The 18965-nt window shown below is 39.0% G+C and overlaps 1 protein-coding gene across 1 annotated transcript in view; it reads right to left on the reverse strand.

The window, feature by feature from the left end:
* LOC124168649 (acetylcholine receptor subunit beta-like 1) overlaps positions 1 to 18965 on the reverse strand; it is a 310521-nt gene that overhangs the window by 13590 nt on the left and 277966 nt on the right. The window contains exon 6 of the mRNA XM_046546912.1: positions 17034 to 18017. Coding sequence (XP_046402868.1) covers positions 17034 to 18017 — 984 coding nt within the window. The remainder of the gene's footprint in view (positions 1 to 17033; positions 18018 to 18965) is intronic.

Consider the following 18965-nt stretch of genomic DNA (forward strand, 5'->3'; position numbering starts at 1 on the left):
CAATGGGCTAATGTGTAAACCAAGAAAAGCCTGGTGACCCTAGACTCCCCGATACTCTAATATACCCAACTCCAAGTACACTGATGACCTAGGTACATGTACCTGATCTTAGCGGTTGAAGTGTGCAGTACCAAAGTGACACTTGTGGAATCTTATTTTGTTCGACCAATATGTATTCTTTCTCCTCTATCTTGCCTGCCTCAGACAATTTTATCCAAGGATACCAATCAGGGGCGATCCACGATTTTTCCCTGGGGGCACAAGGGTCTGACAGGTCTACTAATATTTGATATTAAAAACAAAATACAACTGCAGAAAATATTCTCTTTATGTTAGTATGAAAGTTATCAATATTAAATTAAATGATTAAGGCTCTGTAATATACAAAATAAGATGAGTCTAATGATAAGTATATTTTAAAAATCTTGTCTATTTTTTAAGCTTTATTTTTTACTAAAAAGTTTATTTTTTATGGGGGGCAAGTACCCCCCTAAATCTGCCTATGATACGGATAAGAAAAGGATTTTCAGGACCAAATCTTGGAATCAAATTCTATAAACCATTCAGTGGCTGAATCATTGATGCTTGAATTATTAATAAAGGAATTAATTTGTTTTGTTGATAAGTTACCTTACCAAGCTTTGTCATTGAAGAGAATGGAACCATGGAAAGAAACAATTGATGATCCCAATGAAAATATACAACTAATGCCGAGTTCACATTGAGGCCAAATCAATAGAAATACAGGAAAGTAGAAAAGCATCTAGCCAACGTCTATCCGCTTTTCTATCACACTCCCACTTTCCTCTTCTATGGATTGGTTGGATGCCTTTAAACTTACTGCATGTTCCATCAATTCTGGGAGCAAGAATGAAATTAGGACTGCATCAAAGATAAAATTAAGTATACTGGCTTGTCTGCAAATGATGATAGAGGATTCTCAGCATGCTACCTTTGAATCACATGAAACCTACGTTTTACCAGTGCAAGCCATGAATATTATACCAGCAAGTGGCAAACTACACCTTGTGCAAGGTATCAAGAGATTTAAGCTTAAGATTATTTGATTCGTGTTTATTTGCACATCATAACGGAAAGAGCTAGATATTGATTTCTACATATATTCCAAACAACATAGCTATATAGTCAGCCTGCACATACATTGGGTTACGCTGTGGGGGGACAGGCTTTCCCTGAAATAAGGCCACACCAGCACAGATGTCAAAACTTGCATTGGTCTTCCCCTTATCCCCATATATTTATGAACAAGACAGTTTGCAGACATTATGTAATGGCATGATGGTACCACAGAAATACTTATCCACAAATTAGTGTCACTTTAAAATTACAACAAGTGATCATAACAACTTTCTAGGTTCAGAGTTAGGCGTATGAGCTGATGGTGTAAAGGCTGTCATAAAACTCTATATAATATTTTATCCTAAATCATGACAACATGAAGGATGCAAATGTCACTGGAATGACTAACATAGTACATATGTAATGAAAGTAGCGATGCATCATTTGGGGCACATTAAGCTGATTTGCGGAACTGTGGGTTCTCTCTGATAACTAATGACTATAAAGCATACTGAAATAGCCTTGCATGGATTAATCAAGAGAAATTTTTCTATATAATGAAAAGGTAGTCTTTCACATAATTCATTCAAAGCCATGATCGGAGAAATATCGCAAAAACTTCCTAAATAAAATAAATTTTCGAGGAATTACATCCGATACAGTCGGCGATTCAATTTCACTTTTCGTGTAAGTAGTACGTACTTATTAAAGCTTGTGCCAGTTGATATCTCCAACCTCGATCAAAAAGATCTTTCATAGGGCTATTTCCTCCGAACAAAACACATTTTTCTGTGTTAGATGTGATTTCTCTAGACAAATTTCCCATGATTGAATTGAAATTACTCGCTACCACCAATCGCTAATCATAAAAATACAACTTAGGCTCATGAAGCTCATCATGATTCGTTGCTTTCTAAGGTAAGGATGCTGACAAATTATTTAAAACGAGGACCGTGAGAGGACGAGGAAGTTGAGAGGCTCCTGTTAGCCTGCAAAACCTCCCCGTGAGCGACAACCACCCGACAAAAGAGTTGCATGATACTACTTACGGTTTCAAAGCACCGTGGAGTGCTTACTCACAGAATATCTAGCCATTTCTGCTTCTCCTACGGAAACATCCTTCGGCGGCTACAACAAGGTATATTTGTTACTTCCTCAAACAATCACCCATACGTTGGGTAATCATATGGATTACCTATTATCGTCGTTTCACTTCACATTAAAACATTGTACACTTCACATAACTTCAAAAGCGTGCTTTTCCCAATTAGTACGATATAACTCCTCACATAACATACGTATGATCAGTGCCATTAACACTTTTACAAAAATTCACTGAACAACGTAACAAGTACTATTTCAAGCGGACACCGCCGATCTTCAACATCCGGTGCCAACGGAAGTGAACAAATGAACTTTGATATCAAATCGAAAACTCAACCTTATTATTATTTTCGGGTATAAAAAACTTTAAATTTATATTATACTAAAAAAAATAATATTTTTAGTAGTAATATCTATATGCTTGTTGATGGCAAAACTTCGACCTACATTAGCATGAGTACCATAGTTAAACAACGGCAAGCGGGTGTTTCAAACATAGCAGGAGAGTTTCATCCTCCTTCCAAGGTTTCATGTCATTAATGTTATTTGCGTTTTTTATCTTTTTAAAACTGAATACGGATCAATCCCTTACTATTGGTGGAAAATATGACCTCTATGACTTCATAAGTCTTAATTCATGTGTAAAGATTATTTTTTTCCTGATTTAACATAATTTTAATACCTAATGAATTTCGATTTGTTAACTTTATTTGAGCATTATACGTTATAACCACAGTCATTGGCGAATATGTGGGGGGACCGATCATTTTTGGATTATAGTACTCTTCTGAGACCTTTTTCTCCTATTCTTCTGTCTATATCCTTATTTCTACACAGGGTTGGATAATCCCTCTGTAGAGTTCCGAAATCCCTTGTTCTCCTGCCCTATCCATTCCTGCCATACACTGATCATCTTTCCTCCTTCTTCCCTTTATTCATCCTATCCTATAATCTGTATTTATACCACTGCTCATGCTAATTAATTGCTTTACACCTGAAGACTGCTCTATGAGCTCAAATCAGTTGTGTGTTAAAAAAAAAATGGAGAAGTGCTAAAGCTGTTCAATTATGGATACCTTCCACTCTATCTTGGCTGGATCCATTGATATTATTGGAGAGCCATCTCAAAGATTATCATCTTTTCTATTTATCCCGAGATCACGGGGATATACACAGATTCGAAATATATTACCCTTTCACACCCTCCCCCTCAAACACCTTTGTTTCTCAACCTATCTGGCGATTCAATCTTTATGGTGTTTGGAGGATGCGACCGACAGCTGAGGTCATTCACATCATGACGGAAGGGTATGGAAGGAAGGGTGGAGAGAAACCAGGCATCGGCATTAGCCTGCTCTTATCGAAAGGCGCCAAGGGGACCACGGATTAACGTCCCATTCGATGGACAGAGTGTTGCGCTTGAAATGTCCTCCACAAAACACTCAAGCAGGGATCGGGCAGTCTTTGAAAATTCTCTGCCACCGACGGCATTTGAACCCGAGCCCGCTGGGTGGGAAGCCAACACTCTAGCCACCGCACTAACCCAATCCCCTTCAATCTTCAGTCTCCTCCTTTGAGACAAGGCAAGGTGTCTTAGTCTCCTGATCTTTTCAGAAAAGATTTTCTGATGGTCCATGCCTCTAATCTCTGTAGAGTATCAATACCCCACCTGAGGGATTTCACTCACTGTTTTCTTGCCTCTTGTCTTATGATCCTTAGAAACAGTAACTAGCTCTTTTGTTATGAATGCCATCTAAGGTTGGGCTATCTGATGCTAAGTGTCTGTTGTGCATCTTATGCGGCCGGTAATGGTGCTGCCAAGGTAGGTTCCTCAATTCTCTCTCTTTTTAAATAAATAAAAGATCGTAGCACTGTTTCACAAGATTTTTTAATGCGTACAACGCGTTTTGGCTCACTAAGCCATCATCTGGTACAAGACACCAGATGACGGCTCTGTGAGCCGAAATCCATTGTACGCATTAAAAAATCTTGTGAAAAAGTGGTACGATCTTTTATTTATTTAAATATGTTTAACTTCCACCAATTGAAGCCTGAATCTCTCTCTTTTGTAACAAACATTGGCCATTACTTCTCTCCTCTGTTTTTGAGTACACATCTTGATTTATTATCAATGATTTCCATACTGTATTTCATAAAAATATCAATTGGCTTTCATGCCAATATTAGCAATTAAAATACCTTCAAAGTTAGAGTAAAAAAATACCTTCTGCAACTATGCATAAGAAGAATATTTACTGTGAGTGAACCATCTCTTTCAGCCATTGTACATACATTACCCATTTTATCTATTTTGTTCCACTGTAGTTTTATACAATATATGAATATGTTTCATATTTTACATGTGAAGTACGTATCGCTATTTATAGTTTGACTTGCCTTATGTTTGTAAAGCAAACTAACAAACAATAAAAAAATTAACCAAAAACAATAAAAAAATCAATGGTGATTGCAATAGAGTTTGAAAAATAAATGCATCAAAATTTTTCAATTCTTTGATTTGCCACCAACATTTCGAGCGATTTGCAACAAAAAATCAGCAACCTTAACCACCTCTGTGCCTTAACCCTTTCATAGATAAGTTGATGGTCAACCCAACTCATAAGTTGTAGTTCCACCCCTACTGCATTACTCCTCAGCTCATTAGTTTCATACAGCTCATTGGCGTTAACAATATTTTTAGCAATAGGGTAGTTTCCTACATCAAAGAAAACAAAAGGCATTGATTTCGATTCGTTACCCACTATTAGTGTATTCATAATACACCAATTATTTGGTTTTAGAAATCCCAGTTTAGGCGAATGGCAATGGTCAATTTTAACCGCACTTGAAAAAGGCCAGATTGGCACCCATGTGATGCCACTCCATGTGGCGTCACAGGGACTTAGTTTCTATACGAGTAGATAGGAGTTTTACATCGTCTGAGATTACCAATGCACGCATGAGGCACAGAGCTCAGGGAAACATGTCTTAATAATCACCTATTAAAACTGCCTATGGTCGGAAAGTTTCCTTCGTTTCATAAGGTATTAATAATCCTTATTTAAGCCCAGCGCTACCTGCTAGCAGGGTACTCTGCAACCTGCTAGCAGCCTGCATCGCAGCGGGGCACATACTCTTGTCCCAAGGTCATCACACACGATGGCAGCGGGAACCAGAATGACGTCACACGGGCTTTCCCCAGCATTCATACTTAGCCGCGCGTTTTTGCGTGCTTGAAAATTTTAATTTTTCAATGAATTAGGTAAACTAGATATCATCATTTAACTCTTTCACTGCAGTGAACGTACCTAGTACGATTCCATGGCAGACTGCTATGAACGTACTTTTTCCTCCTCCCTGCAATGCACTTTCACAAAAGCACTTCGAAGGGTCCCTATTCCAGGACCCTTTCCTCGACGAGCTCACCCACGCAAGACAGTCTCATTGACCCTACCAGACTCCCTCCCGAAAAGTGACCACTCTGACTGCAATTTGAAAATTAATCAATCAATCCGATCATCAAAAAATGATTGTTTACATTGCACTCCTGCCAATCATACAATCAAGTACGTCTTTGAACTGTGTTTCTGCGATGAAAAATAACGATTTTGTTAACTTTGTAAAAATGGCCATTTTCCGGTGATCCACTGCCACATTTTCAGCAAAGTTAACAGATTCGTTATTTTTCATCGCAGAAACACAATTCTTAGACGTACTTGATTGCTTGATTGGCAGGAGTGTGATGCAAACAATCATTTTTTGACGATCGGATTGATTGGTTGATTTTCAAATTGCAGTCAGAGTGGTCACTTTTCGGGCTGGCAGCCTCCCTCTTGAGTAGTATGATGATGATGATACGGTCCTGCATGGGTTAGCTCGTCGAGGATAGGATCCCGGATTAGCGACCCTATGGAGGGTGTACCATGCCTATTATTGAAGTACCTGCTCCATGGGTCCACGAAACGCATTTTAGCCTTTTCGCCGCATATGAAGAGAAGGTTTTTCGGAGATTGAAGAGCAGCAAAAAGGTTAAAAATCTAAAAGCGTGAAATGTGTACTCCAGGAGTAATAATATTTCGATTTAGGTAATAAAAAAATAATAGGAAACCACCATATTGCTATCCTCCAAGAGAAGTTTCTCTCTGTACGAGTAACTGAACAAGAACTCTAATGACATCACCAACTCAGGAGAAGAGGGTTGCATACTCTGTATTTTCTCATTTTAACCCATTTACAGCCAAAGGTGCGAAACGCACCATTTTTTAATATAAAAAAAATATCTACTCCATTATTCAATAGTTTTTCCATGGTTAATTATTCCTATGATATTTTTAAAACCATTTTCTTATAAAACTTTAAAGTGGTTATTTAGTCATAATTTTTCAAGTTTACCAAATTTCTTGCTCATCAAAGGCTAGCAACTTAATATTTTTTTACATGTGCACTAAGAATATTTATGAATCTTAGTACTAGTATTATGAATGTACTATGAATGCTTGATTAATGCATTTTTTTAAATCAAATCAAATATTTAGAAATGTACAATTTTGAAAGTTGCCTGGCGTTTGGGGGTTCGGCAGATTAGGACTGAGGCACTGAGCCAAGAGACAAATCTAGCAAACCTTGGTCACTAACATTGTAAGCCACCCTGAAATTATTCGGTGAATCAATTTAAGCTCTGTTGGGTTTTAAATACCATAAAATGTGCTGTCATATCAAAAAAAGTGGCTTCATTTAGTTGTTAGATTTACATTATGAACTAATGATCAGCTCAATTTCCCACCCCAAGACCAATCTGTTCTCAACTGTTTGTAATGTACAGTTTCTCAAACAGTGATGGTTATTCAGAAACGGATCACTGCTATAATGTAAAAATCAATGGATTTTACCTAACAACTGTAGAAGAAGGCTTCAAGAAGTTAGTCCCATAGTTCTATATGCATTTTAAGGTATGACGGGTGTAACTGGGTACAGCATTTAAGTTTCAGGCAATGTAGGAGTGAAAAAAATTATCTTTTTTATTTCATCAAATTTTCCGAGATTATAGTACAATCTAAGGTGCAGTGCAGATGGATAATTAAAGATGGTGTATGTCCACCCATGATATCTCGGCCACTTTAGAGGAAACTCTGGATTCTGTGGATGAAGCCATGGATGTTGTCTACATATCACCAGACATTAACAACTTTACTAATGAAGAGGACATCGATGATAACACTTGAACTGCAAAGCCGATTAACAATGACATTGCGGGTACATTGGAAATGCATCGAGGTGATGGCATAGTGGAGCACTGGCTGAGTGTGCAAGAAGAAGAAAGAAAGATATCAGCGTACCTAAAAATGGTGTCTGATCCTCTGATAAAAGGGACTAATTTTCCAAAAGGAAAAATGATATTGATGCTAAGTTTTTGCGTGGTCCAATATCTAAAGAGAAGGAACATGATGATAAAATTAAACATTAATTTGAAGGTATGTCTCCATCTGATATTTTCCTCCTGCTTCTTGATGATGAGGTTTTGGAGGATATGGTTTATTTTTCAAAAAGTATGCTACTTATCAGGGACGCAGCTAGGAATCAAGGCTGGGGGGGGAGGGTTTTAGGCGCAAGTAATATGTACTTACGGGTGTGGGGGTATTGCGTGCCCACCAGGGTAAGTGGGAGTTGCGGGGGCCCTCCTCCAGAAAATTTTAATATTAATGGTTCAAAATGACTAGTTTTACCGCTTTATGAGAGATATATGATTAGTCCTAACACTATTCTATAAGTAATACTAATCCATTAAGTAAAATGGATTAAACTTAAAAATTTCTCTGAGCTCTGAGGGGGGTTTTATCCCCTAAAACCCCCCCCTCACTGCACCACTGGTACTTATAGTAATAGGCATGAGTTTAAAATAAGTATTGTAGACTTGAAAATTTTCTTGAGATTTTGATTCTCTCTGCGTATCATGTTCTCTTGCAGCAGGATACGTACTTATCTAAAGATGAGGATAAATGGGTTGAATTAGTTCGTCAAACTATGAGTAAAAGAAGTATAGGAGCATAAAGGAAAATATTCACTTTTTTTCTCGACAAAACCGACAAATTTGCAAAGCTGAGACAAATATGTACTATATTGAATGATATGTTTTTGCAGTATGGAATTTTTTCTCATAGCCTTTCTATGGATGAGCAAATGGTTCCATATTTTAAATGCCACTCAGCAAAAATGTTTATAAAAAATAAAACCGGTTTGATTTGAGTTCAAATTATGGTGCCTTTGCTCTTCAGATGGTTACCTCATCCAAATTTTTCCATATCGAGGGGCTAAATCAATCAAACCTTCATGGAGTGAAGGTAGGATTAGGAGCTATTGTTGTTCAGGTTTCTTGAAAATAATTCCTGATACTAACTCAGCACCCGTCATTTTTTGACGACTTGTTTTCTTCCTGTTTCTTGTTCCAAACACTGAAAGTAAGGCGATCCTTTGCATGAAGTGGAACCACTCGGGAAAATAGAACTGGAAAGTGCCCACTTGTAGGCTCTTGGAAAAACCACGAGGCTCAATTGATTATGCTTTTGACGAGGAATTTGAATTGTCCATGGTCAAATGGAATGAAAGCTCTGTTGTAATTGTGACCAGAAAGACATAGCCAATTTACCATTTAGGGAGTGGGAATGGATTTAGCTTTTTAGAAAGAAAAGAGATAGCAATTCCCCAGCTTCTCCTCATTGGGGATTGCAATAAGCCCAGGGAGTGGTGGAGTAGATCTTCTTGATAATACAAACACAAATTATGGAATCAAAATCAGAGGAAAAAGTGGAGGTGGCTATTGTTTACAAATTTACATGATAGTGTGTTTACTAATTCGTAGAAAATCTTTAGGAAAGCTACTGGGTGTTAATAAATGTCTCAAATTGATTTTAGACCATATGTCGTGGTAACGTCAATCAGAGGTGACTGATTTAGTAATGACAATCATGATGAAATACATGCAGAAGGACAATCAAATCAGAAAAAAAGACAGACCTGGAAATTATTTACTAGTAAACATTAAAAAAGACAATGTAGATATATTAGAAATAGAATTTAGTAGAAATATTATTAGGATAAAAGTATCAAGGAAAAGGTGAGGTGCAGGTAATATAACAGGCACACAGTGTATTTTTGAGTAAAATGTAAAATTCCCTGGTATCCAAAAAGTTTTCATAATTTTCTTAAATAGAAGGGTTTTATTATTTCATGAATGGTTATTTAATGATTTTAAATGTTAATTTATGCATTTCTATGTGGTTATAAATAAAACAATGGAATAAATAAAAAAGGTAAAGAAGAACGATCACGGTATGTTAACCAAAGCAGTGGCGCAGCGAGGGGGGGTTTTGGGGGTTAAAACCCCCCCCCAGAGCTCAGAAATTTTTTAAAAGTTCAATCCATTTTACTTATTTGGATCAGTATTACTTATAGAATAGTGTAAGGATTAATCAAATATCCATCAGAAGGCCTTAAAACTCGCCATTTTGAACCATTATTCTTAAAATTTTTCTAAAGGAGGGCCCTCACAACTTCTGCTTACCCTGGCGGGTATGCAATACCCCCACACCCCCAAGTATTATTTGTGCCTAAAAGCCCCCAGGCCTTCATTCTTAGCTTCACCCCTGAACCAAAGTACCCACATTTCACCAAAGGTACGAAAATGCAACATTATTTTTCTGGCGTAAATAAATTTTTCAGGGTCTCAAATTTTTTTTCTAGCATCCATTAAGACTAAATATGATGATAAATTTAAAAATTTCTACCAAATATTAGCCTTGGCCGTTAGTGGGTTAAACTGATGAGGAAATATTTAAATGGGGAAGAAACTTTTTGCCATAAAGCATCCATCTACTGAAACTTTAATTAATGACAATTGCAGGCCTGAGTAGATGACCCCATTGTGTTAAGAGAGTTCTGTAGGACTACCTTGCCCTAGCTCTGCAATTATTTCAACAAAGAACTGTACATTGATTTGATCTCCAATCACCTTGATTCCTTTGATAATCTACTTTTCTATTTCCTTCATTGCCTCCTTCATATAGGTATTTATGAGTAAAAATATATAATTTCCTTTTTAACCCTTTTCTTCCTTCTTCCTCAAATTCATGCTTAGCAAATGCCTACTCTTTCTGCATTTAACAAAAAGATTTAAACAGACGAAGAATAATTCAAAGAAGATTTATTATGTAGTAGGTTTACTAGTATTCTTAATAATCGTAATGCAAATAGCAAAAAGAATGCAGGATGAGAATAATTTATTATCAGAAATTCTTGGTCTCAAATAATAGACAACCAGACAACCTATCAGAATCCAAAGGTAAAGAAAGTGGCCAAACATTGAGTGCTTTTTAAGACTTCAATGAAGGTTATGGGGATTTTTTTCTGAATTAATAAATTGGAATTTCAGAGACGGGTCATGGCCTGACGATTTTGTGACAGTAATTCTAATTCTGGTGCTGATAAAATCAAGCCATAGACTGCAAGGCTGTGCAATGCAGCGTAAGCACTATAGGTTCATTAGGTGGGTAATCATATAAAAAATTGGAATTATTGATCGACAAATGGAGATGGAAAGACAAACAGCTACTTGGGTGAAAATTTCAGGTTGATTCTGGATGGAAAAGTCAATTGAAGATGCCATCGCGGTTATTAAGACCCCACAGAGGAAGGTATAATATAACCTAGATATATTTTCTCGCTTCCTGGTTTTTGAAAAGCTCTTGTTAAAGAATCGAGGGGAAGTGATGGGCAATGTTATGAGAATATGTATGTTTTTTTGGAGGGAAAGACAAATAGTTCAAAATATATATGCATAAACTGCACAAGTGAGGGTAGCCAATGCAGAATCAGGGTGGGCTGTGAGACAAGGCTGCCTTCCCTTGCTCATTCTATTATTTACCAAAATCTCAAGTTATCAAAGTTCAGCTTTGGCCCGGGGATAGCGCTAAATGAGCACAAACAAGGTGTCATACAGCATAATATCCTTAGCAATGATAAGCCACTTTCGTCAATTATAGCTCCCAATATTTGGCATGGGAAGACTATGATGAGCACTCTTTGATATCACTCATTCCTCACATGCCTATTAGAAAGCAAGGCATTGTTTCCATTATTACCCACAGAATTAACATTCTACTGCACCATAGTTGACAGAGATATTGAAAGTTTCACTGAAAACTGTTTTCTGTCGAGCTTTTCTCTTTCATTTACAATGGATGGGTTCCACTGCATTTCAGCTTTAACCCTTTTGCTGCTACCCACTCTTGGGAAACCTACCAGCGTAAGCACTGAGCGCATGGCGGGGAGGAAGAAAAGGTACGTTCACAGCAGCCTGCCGTGCGATCATACCAGGTATGTTCACAGCAGTGAAAGGGTTGACTATGTACTGGGTTTATTGCGCTAGTTATACAGTGTGTCCCAAAAAGAATGACCCAATTTTAAATAAGATTATTTATTAGGAGGAAGGGCTTAACATCAACATATTGTATACTAAATTACTCACAAAAGACAAAAGTTTATAAAAAACCATCATAAATGTTCAATATGTCCTCCATTGGCTGCGCGGACGACATCTAGCCGATAGCTGATTTCATCCCAAACTGAATGTAAGGTGTATGATCTTAGGTTTTCCCGGCGTATCAGTTGCAGAAAACCCAAGAAACTTTTCTGAATGTAAGGTGTCTTCTGTCACTGAAGCCACAGCAGCTGATATTCATGCTTTTGTTCATCAATGTCATGACGTAAGGGAGGAACGTAAACATGCTGTTTAACATTTCCCAGAAGGAAAAAATCGCATGGTGTTATGTCAGGGGACCAAGGAGGCCAAGAGTGTAAAGCCTGTTCTCGCGGTCCTGTACGTCACCTTCAGCGAGATTGGCTGCACCTTATTGTTAGACCTAATTGTTAGACCAATGGTCTAAGGGTTACACACTCCACATCAACGCTCGTAGTGACATTCAGCGGATTTTTGTAAAACTCTAAACAATGCCGATCACATCTGGCGGTGTTTCGCTTGCCTAGTGACATTTGTTTCAATATTAATACAAGTTAAAATTGGGTCATTCTTTTTGGGACACACTGTATTTTAAATTAATGCATTAAGATGATAATTTATAAAATAATTCATTCATTCATGCATAATGAATAAGCATTACTATACTATTTTTAGTTTATATATTTTTCATTTACTCAATTTGGACATGTGAACTTGGTTCCTGATTTCAAGCATGAGAAATGATGAATTTTGAGAGCACGAAATATTATTGATACACAGTTAATATTGCCAACATGGGCACATGAACTTATTATTTTCGAAGCATTTCCTTTGCAAGTAAATACTACTTGTATGTCAAAAAGCATGATAAACTTAATAAAGAAAAATAAATGCTGAATATGCCATGCTACACCTGATACCAGATGATAGGATTACTGAAAAATAGTACTTTTACTTGCTACAAAATGTATTGCAGAAGTTACATACACAAACTTATTTGTTATGTACCCTGAAATTCCTATTATTGCTATTGCAATTACCGTATTCCTCCGAATATAGTCCCCCTCTGAATATAGTCCCCCTCTGAATATAGTCCCCCTCTGAATATAGTCCCCCCCTTAATTTTGGGGCTTAAGTTTCGGGAAAAAATTTAAAAAATGGGTTTGAATATAGTCCCTTCCTTAACTTTTATCATGGGCATTTTTGGAAAAAAAGGGGGGACTATATTCAGACATATATGGTATTAATATGCCACAAAAGACTGCCATGTTTTTCTTTTACAATGTATTCTTACTGCTAAACATATAAAATGCAAAACCAACGACTGCGTACACTTGTCAAAACTTTTCATCCTTTCTATGAGCTGAGTGCGTTGTATAAAAGTATTCATATAATTATAGGTACCATGGTAATTTATGACAACAAAAATTTAAATATTTAAGATTTTCTACCTTTCATCAGTCCCTCCAAGTACTTAAGAAAATAATGGAAAAAACTCTATTCTGACCTACCCCCATTTTACCTACTCTCTTAAATTTTAACAACTGGTGTCCTAAAACCCCTGCCACATAGCCATTGAGGCTGCTGGCAGGGGAGTAGGACTGTGGAATGGCTTCTGATCTTCTCAGTTAATACGAATAGCCTTGATTATATGGATAAACCGTTTCTTTGGATTACATTAACTCAATTGGGACATATAAGACTTGGTTCCTGATTTCCGGCATGAGAAATGATGAATGTTATGAGCACGAAATATTATTGATATGCATTTTAATTGCCAATGTGGGCACATGAACATATTATTTTCGAAGCATTTTGAAAGCATCCACCCATCACTTCTCAAACAGTTCCACAAAACACTTCATATATTCTCACTTTTCCAACCTTCCCCAGATGGAAACCAATAGCTGTTCAATGGAATGGGTACAAAAGAAGTAGGAAAAACATAACACAGAAAGCAAGGTAAAATGTACAAAGATAGAGATCATGAATGGATTGTCCATCCATTTCGATTATTCATTTAGAAATTGTTTCCAAAAAAATACTACTTGAATATCTAGCAATTCAAGAGTTGTTAGTAGTTAAAAAAAATAGATTTATTTAAAATATTAAAATGGAGAGAGAACACATTGCCAGCAGTGCTTTTTCAATCCCTATCCATTCCCTCCATTAACCGTTTTGCTGCTGTTGAATCTCTGAAAACCTTCTCCTCACATGCCGCGAAAAGGTTAAAATGCGTTTCGTGGGCCCATGGAGCACGTACTTCAATAATGGGTGTGGTACACCCTCCAAAGGGTCGCTAATCAGGGACCCTATCCTCGACGAGCTGACCCACGCAGGACCGTCTGATCGACCCTACCAGCAGGGGGCCTCCCTCCTGAAAAGTGACTGCAATTTGAAAATCAACCAATCAATCCGATCATCAAAAAATGATTGTTTGCGGCTAAAAACGTGGCTGCGGACCACCGGAAAATGGCCCATTTATCAAGGTTAACAAAATCGTTATTTTTCATCGCAGAGACACGGTTTAAGGACGTACTTGATTGCTTGATTGGCAGGAGTGTGATGCAAACAGTCATTTTTTGATGATCGGATTGATTGGTTGATTTTCAAATTGCAGTGAGAGCAGTCACTTTTCGGGAGGGAGGCCCCCTGCTGGTAGGGTCGATGAGACGGTCCTGCGTGGGTGAGCTCGTCGAGGAAAGGGTCCTGGATTAGGGACCCTTCGAAGTGCTTTTGCTTAAGTGCATGGCAGGGAGGAAGAAAAAGTATTTTCATAGCAGTCTGCCGTGCGATCGTACTAGGTACGTTCACAGCAGTGAAAGGGTTAATTACTATTCACATGTTCTATTTTACTTTCGATTTCACTCCTGTGTCATATTATGCAAATGTGCAGAAAATCAGAACAGGAAAGGAAAAGTAAAGAGGCAGGAGTGCTTTCTCTTTTTACTGACGGGAAAGCAATGACTGGCCAGAGTGTCACCCCCCGCCAGATGGAATGGAAAGAAAAAAATAATGCGAATAGAAGTGGAGAAGCTAGAGAAATATAGAAGGGTGGTCTGGACCCCCCCCGAAATATAGAATACCAATTATTTTCCTTCATAAAAGAAAAAAATATAGAAAATTAATTAATTTACAAAATATTTCTTTGATAAATGAAGTTTTTTTGATTACGAAAAGTGTTAAAATTAGTTTAAAATCCATTACTTAGTACCCTGTTTTTCAAAAATTCCCCCTGCTTTTGGACCCCTCCCAAACGAAATTCCTGGCTACACCACTGCCTTGTACCCCCTCCCAGAATAAAATGCTGCGTACAGCCTTGCTTTGACCCCCCCCCCCCCCCCCCCCCGAAAAAAATCTGGGATCCACCCCTGATGAAGTTGATACTTGCTAATAACCATATGCAAGTTTGAACTGTTTACAACAAGGTGCTACTCCAACACTATTAATTGATCATCATAAACCTTACCTTCTCCTAATTCAGCCTATTTTAATACCCACACACCTTCTAGCACTCAGGCAAATTCATAAAAACTTGAAGGGGAGTGTGAGACTAGTGCCTAGGGCAGGGGTGGTGAACATATTGGCAATTGGGTGCCAAAGTTTGTGAAAAAAGAGTACATAAATTGGACTAATAAGCCAACCCAACTCATTGACCTAGGTGCTGTCCCAACTCTTGGTGTCAGAATATGTAATTGCTCAGCGTACCAATTTAGGCACCTGTGTGATAGGTTTGTCACCCCTGTCTAAGCACTCAAGAATCATGTTGACTCAAATATAAACATACAGTGTTGGATGGACATCTCCAAATGTTCTATCTGGTCACTTGGGAGCACTAATGCAAGGATATATATGCTGGGGGTAGGAGGACCCAAACCATAGGTATCCACCCAAGCTTTTTTTTATATTCATCAGCCCAAAAACAGCACTATTTGACCTTTACATCAGAGATACAGTGGCGGCGACTCAATGGGGCTTGAGGGGGCCCGAGCCCCCTCAAAAATTCGTTATGGGTGTGAGGAAAAAATGTGCTAGGCTTGTCGATTTGCCCCGAAGTGTCCAGATATCAAGATTCGAGTTATCAGGGTTTTAATGTTGATCATTTGACTCTTCTAAAATGCTTAAAAAACTTTAAACGCACTACTTATAAAATTTCCCAGGGCAAGATCCCTGGTTTGGGCCCCCCAATATTTTTTGTAAGTCATCATCCCTGCAGAGATGCAACAAATAATGAATGATCACAAACATCCTTGCTCTGGAAAGAAGTACCCAGGAGAGCAGGGATGCCGACTTACAAAAAATATTGGGGGGGCCCAAACCGGGGATCTTGCGCTGGGAAATTTTATGAGTAGTGAGTTTAAAGTTTTTTAAGCATTTTAGATGAGTCATATTATCAAGATTTGAACCCTGATAACTCAAATCTCGATATCTGGACACTCCGGGGAAAATCTACAAGCCTGACACATTTTTTCCTCACACCAATAACGAATTTTTGAGGGGGCTCTGGCCCCCTTCGGCCCCATGGAGTCGGTGATACTGCAGGAGAGACACAAACCCATGACCTTCAGCTTCACAGGTGAGGACTCTACTCCTATTGCCACCAAGGCCAAAATGAGGATAATTTATTAGGTTTTAAGTTGTCCAAAGCTAATCACTTAGAGTTACCGCAGTTTTTCCAACACACATACTATTATTACTCTATTCTGTTATTTTTTTAAATATAAAATTTATTTTGAACATAAAATATGATGAAGGTCCTTATTTAAAATTATTTAAGCTACTTTGGGATCCTCTTATTATTTTTAAATTTCATATTCGTTTTAAATATAATATACATTGGAAATCCTTATCTAAAATAACTTAATCTAACCTCATGGTTGATCTTGTGAGCATTTATCTTCATATATAATTAATCTGATCTAAGGCCCTCCCAAAGGTATCACATTCATGTTTAATATAATATTTGATGGAAATCCTAATCTAAAATAACTTAACCTAACCTTATTGCTGACCTTGTTGGCATTTATCCCCAATGAAAAAATTGTATAAACCTGATTAAAATTTGTATGTATTCTCATAAATTGTCATGTTAATTATATATAATATGATATAATTAACCTGATCTAATACCATCCAAAGGTATCAAATTCATTTTTGATATAAAATAGGATGGAAATATCTAAAATTACTTAAACTAACCTCTTTATTGTTCTTATTATTATTATTATTTATTTTCATAAAATTAACCTTAGGCCCCCCATAAGGTATAATCTACGTACACTACTGCTCTACTGTGGTCGCATGCGTGTGAAAGGCGCGGGCATGAGAAGACGCTCACCTGGATGTACTCGTCCTCGTTCCGCAGATGCTCCGCTATGAACTGCACCGCCTCCGTCGCCTTGTACGCCTCCGGCGAGAGCAGCAGCGAGTCCGAGCTTTCGCTCTCCCGCCTTTCCCGCTCCGCGCTCGCCTTCCGGTTGATCTTGCAGTTGGGGTGGTGCAGGTCCGACAGCTCCATCACCTCCATCTTGCTCTTGGCGGCGGCGGCAGCGGCCGCGGCGGCCGCCGCCGCCGCCACGCCCGCCGAACCGCCGCCCCCGCCGCCCCCCAGGCCCCCGGGGAGGCCGTGGTGCTTGGGCATCTCCGGCGAGCCGTAGGACGGGGGCGGAGCGCTCATTCCCGGCATCTCCATCATCCAGCGGAGGCGAGTCTTGCGCGGCCGCCGCATGATCAGGATGATGGGGAGGTAGTGCAGGAACGTCAGGCGGATCCAGTTGGGCATGCGGTGCGTCCGCGGCCCCCTGAAGTTCCAGTTGATGATGATGACCGTGACGAGGATGCTGACCGTGTTCATGATGAAGGTGAAGAGGAGGTACTTGGCGATGAGCGGGAGCACGAGCGAGGTTGGGGGCAGGATCTTAGAGACGAGCAGGAGGAACACAACGAGCGACAGGAGGATGGATATGCCCAGGGTCACCTTCTCCCCCGCCTCGGCCGGCAGGTAGAACACCAGCACGCAGAGGAACGAGATGAGTACGGTGGGCAGGATCAAGTTGACGGTGTAGAAGAGCGTCTTCCGTCGGATGATGATGTAGAACGTGATGTCCGTCTCAGTAGGCGTGCCCTCGTAGATGTTGAGGTAGGCCGGGACCTCGATTATGTCCCACGTGCCCGACTTCCAGTAGTCGGACAAGTCCACGAAGTTTTTGTTATTGTACAGCTGTAAGGACACTTGATCTCCGTTGAAAGTCCACGACCCAAACTTCATGATGCAGGTCTGCTGGTCGAACGGGAAATAGGTGACGTCGATGGTGCACGAGCTCTGGAGTTGGGTGGGTCGCGGATGGGTGGAAGTAGAGAGATAAAGAGAGAGAAAAAGAGCGGAGAAGGTTTCGATGAGTGAAGACGGCGGGGGTTTGTTTGAGAACTGCGTTTGGGAGAAGGATATGGAACGCAACGAGGACATTTAGGCCGGGTTCTGGTGGCGGAGACTACGAGGTTGTCCAAGCGACAGTGAGACGTTATGGCTTTAGGTCCAAAGGCGTGGCCAGGGGGGGGGGGGTCCGGGGCGTCAGGACCCCCCGAAATATAAAAACACAATCATTTTACCTCATAAAAGAAAACAAAATATCGAAAAATCATGAATTTAAAAAATATTTCTTTAACAAATGAAGTTTTTTCGATTATGAAAAGTGTTAAAATTAGTTTAAAGCCCATTACTTAGTACCCTTTTTTTCAATAATTTCCCCCTGGTTTTGGACCCCTTCCCTGAACGAAATTCCTGGCTACTCCACTGTTTAGGTCCCTTAGCTCTGAAAGTAGTGCGCCTAAGTTTTAAGAGGGAGGAAGGTTGAAAATCAACTTTCCTCAGCATTGGACAACCAGGATTTTCGTTCCGGGGGGGGGGGGGGGGGGTCCAAAATCAGGGGAAAATTTTTTGAAAAACACAGTACTAAGTAGAGGGTTTTAAACTAATTGTCACAATCGAAAAATATTCATTTGTCAAAGAAATCTTTTGTAAATTCACGATTATTCAATATTTGTTTTATGAAGGAAATTAATTGTGCTCTTATATTTCGGGAGGAGGGGGGGAGGGATTCCGGACCCCCACCTCCCTTCGCTACGCCACTGTTTTCTCGGGTCATCTATCTTCTGTTTGAACCTTGAATCGTGACCTCACTGTGAAAAATATTAATCTTCCACGATAATGAATTAAAGTAAAAAGTGCTACTAAATTTTGCTTATCAAATCAACCGGGAAAATAGAATCA

This window comes from Ischnura elegans, chromosome 12 (assembly GCF_921293095.1).
Source record: "Ischnura elegans chromosome 12, ioIscEleg1.1, whole genome shotgun sequence".
Taxonomy (NCBI): domain Eukaryota; kingdom Metazoa; phylum Arthropoda; class Insecta; order Odonata; family Coenagrionidae; genus Ischnura; species Ischnura elegans.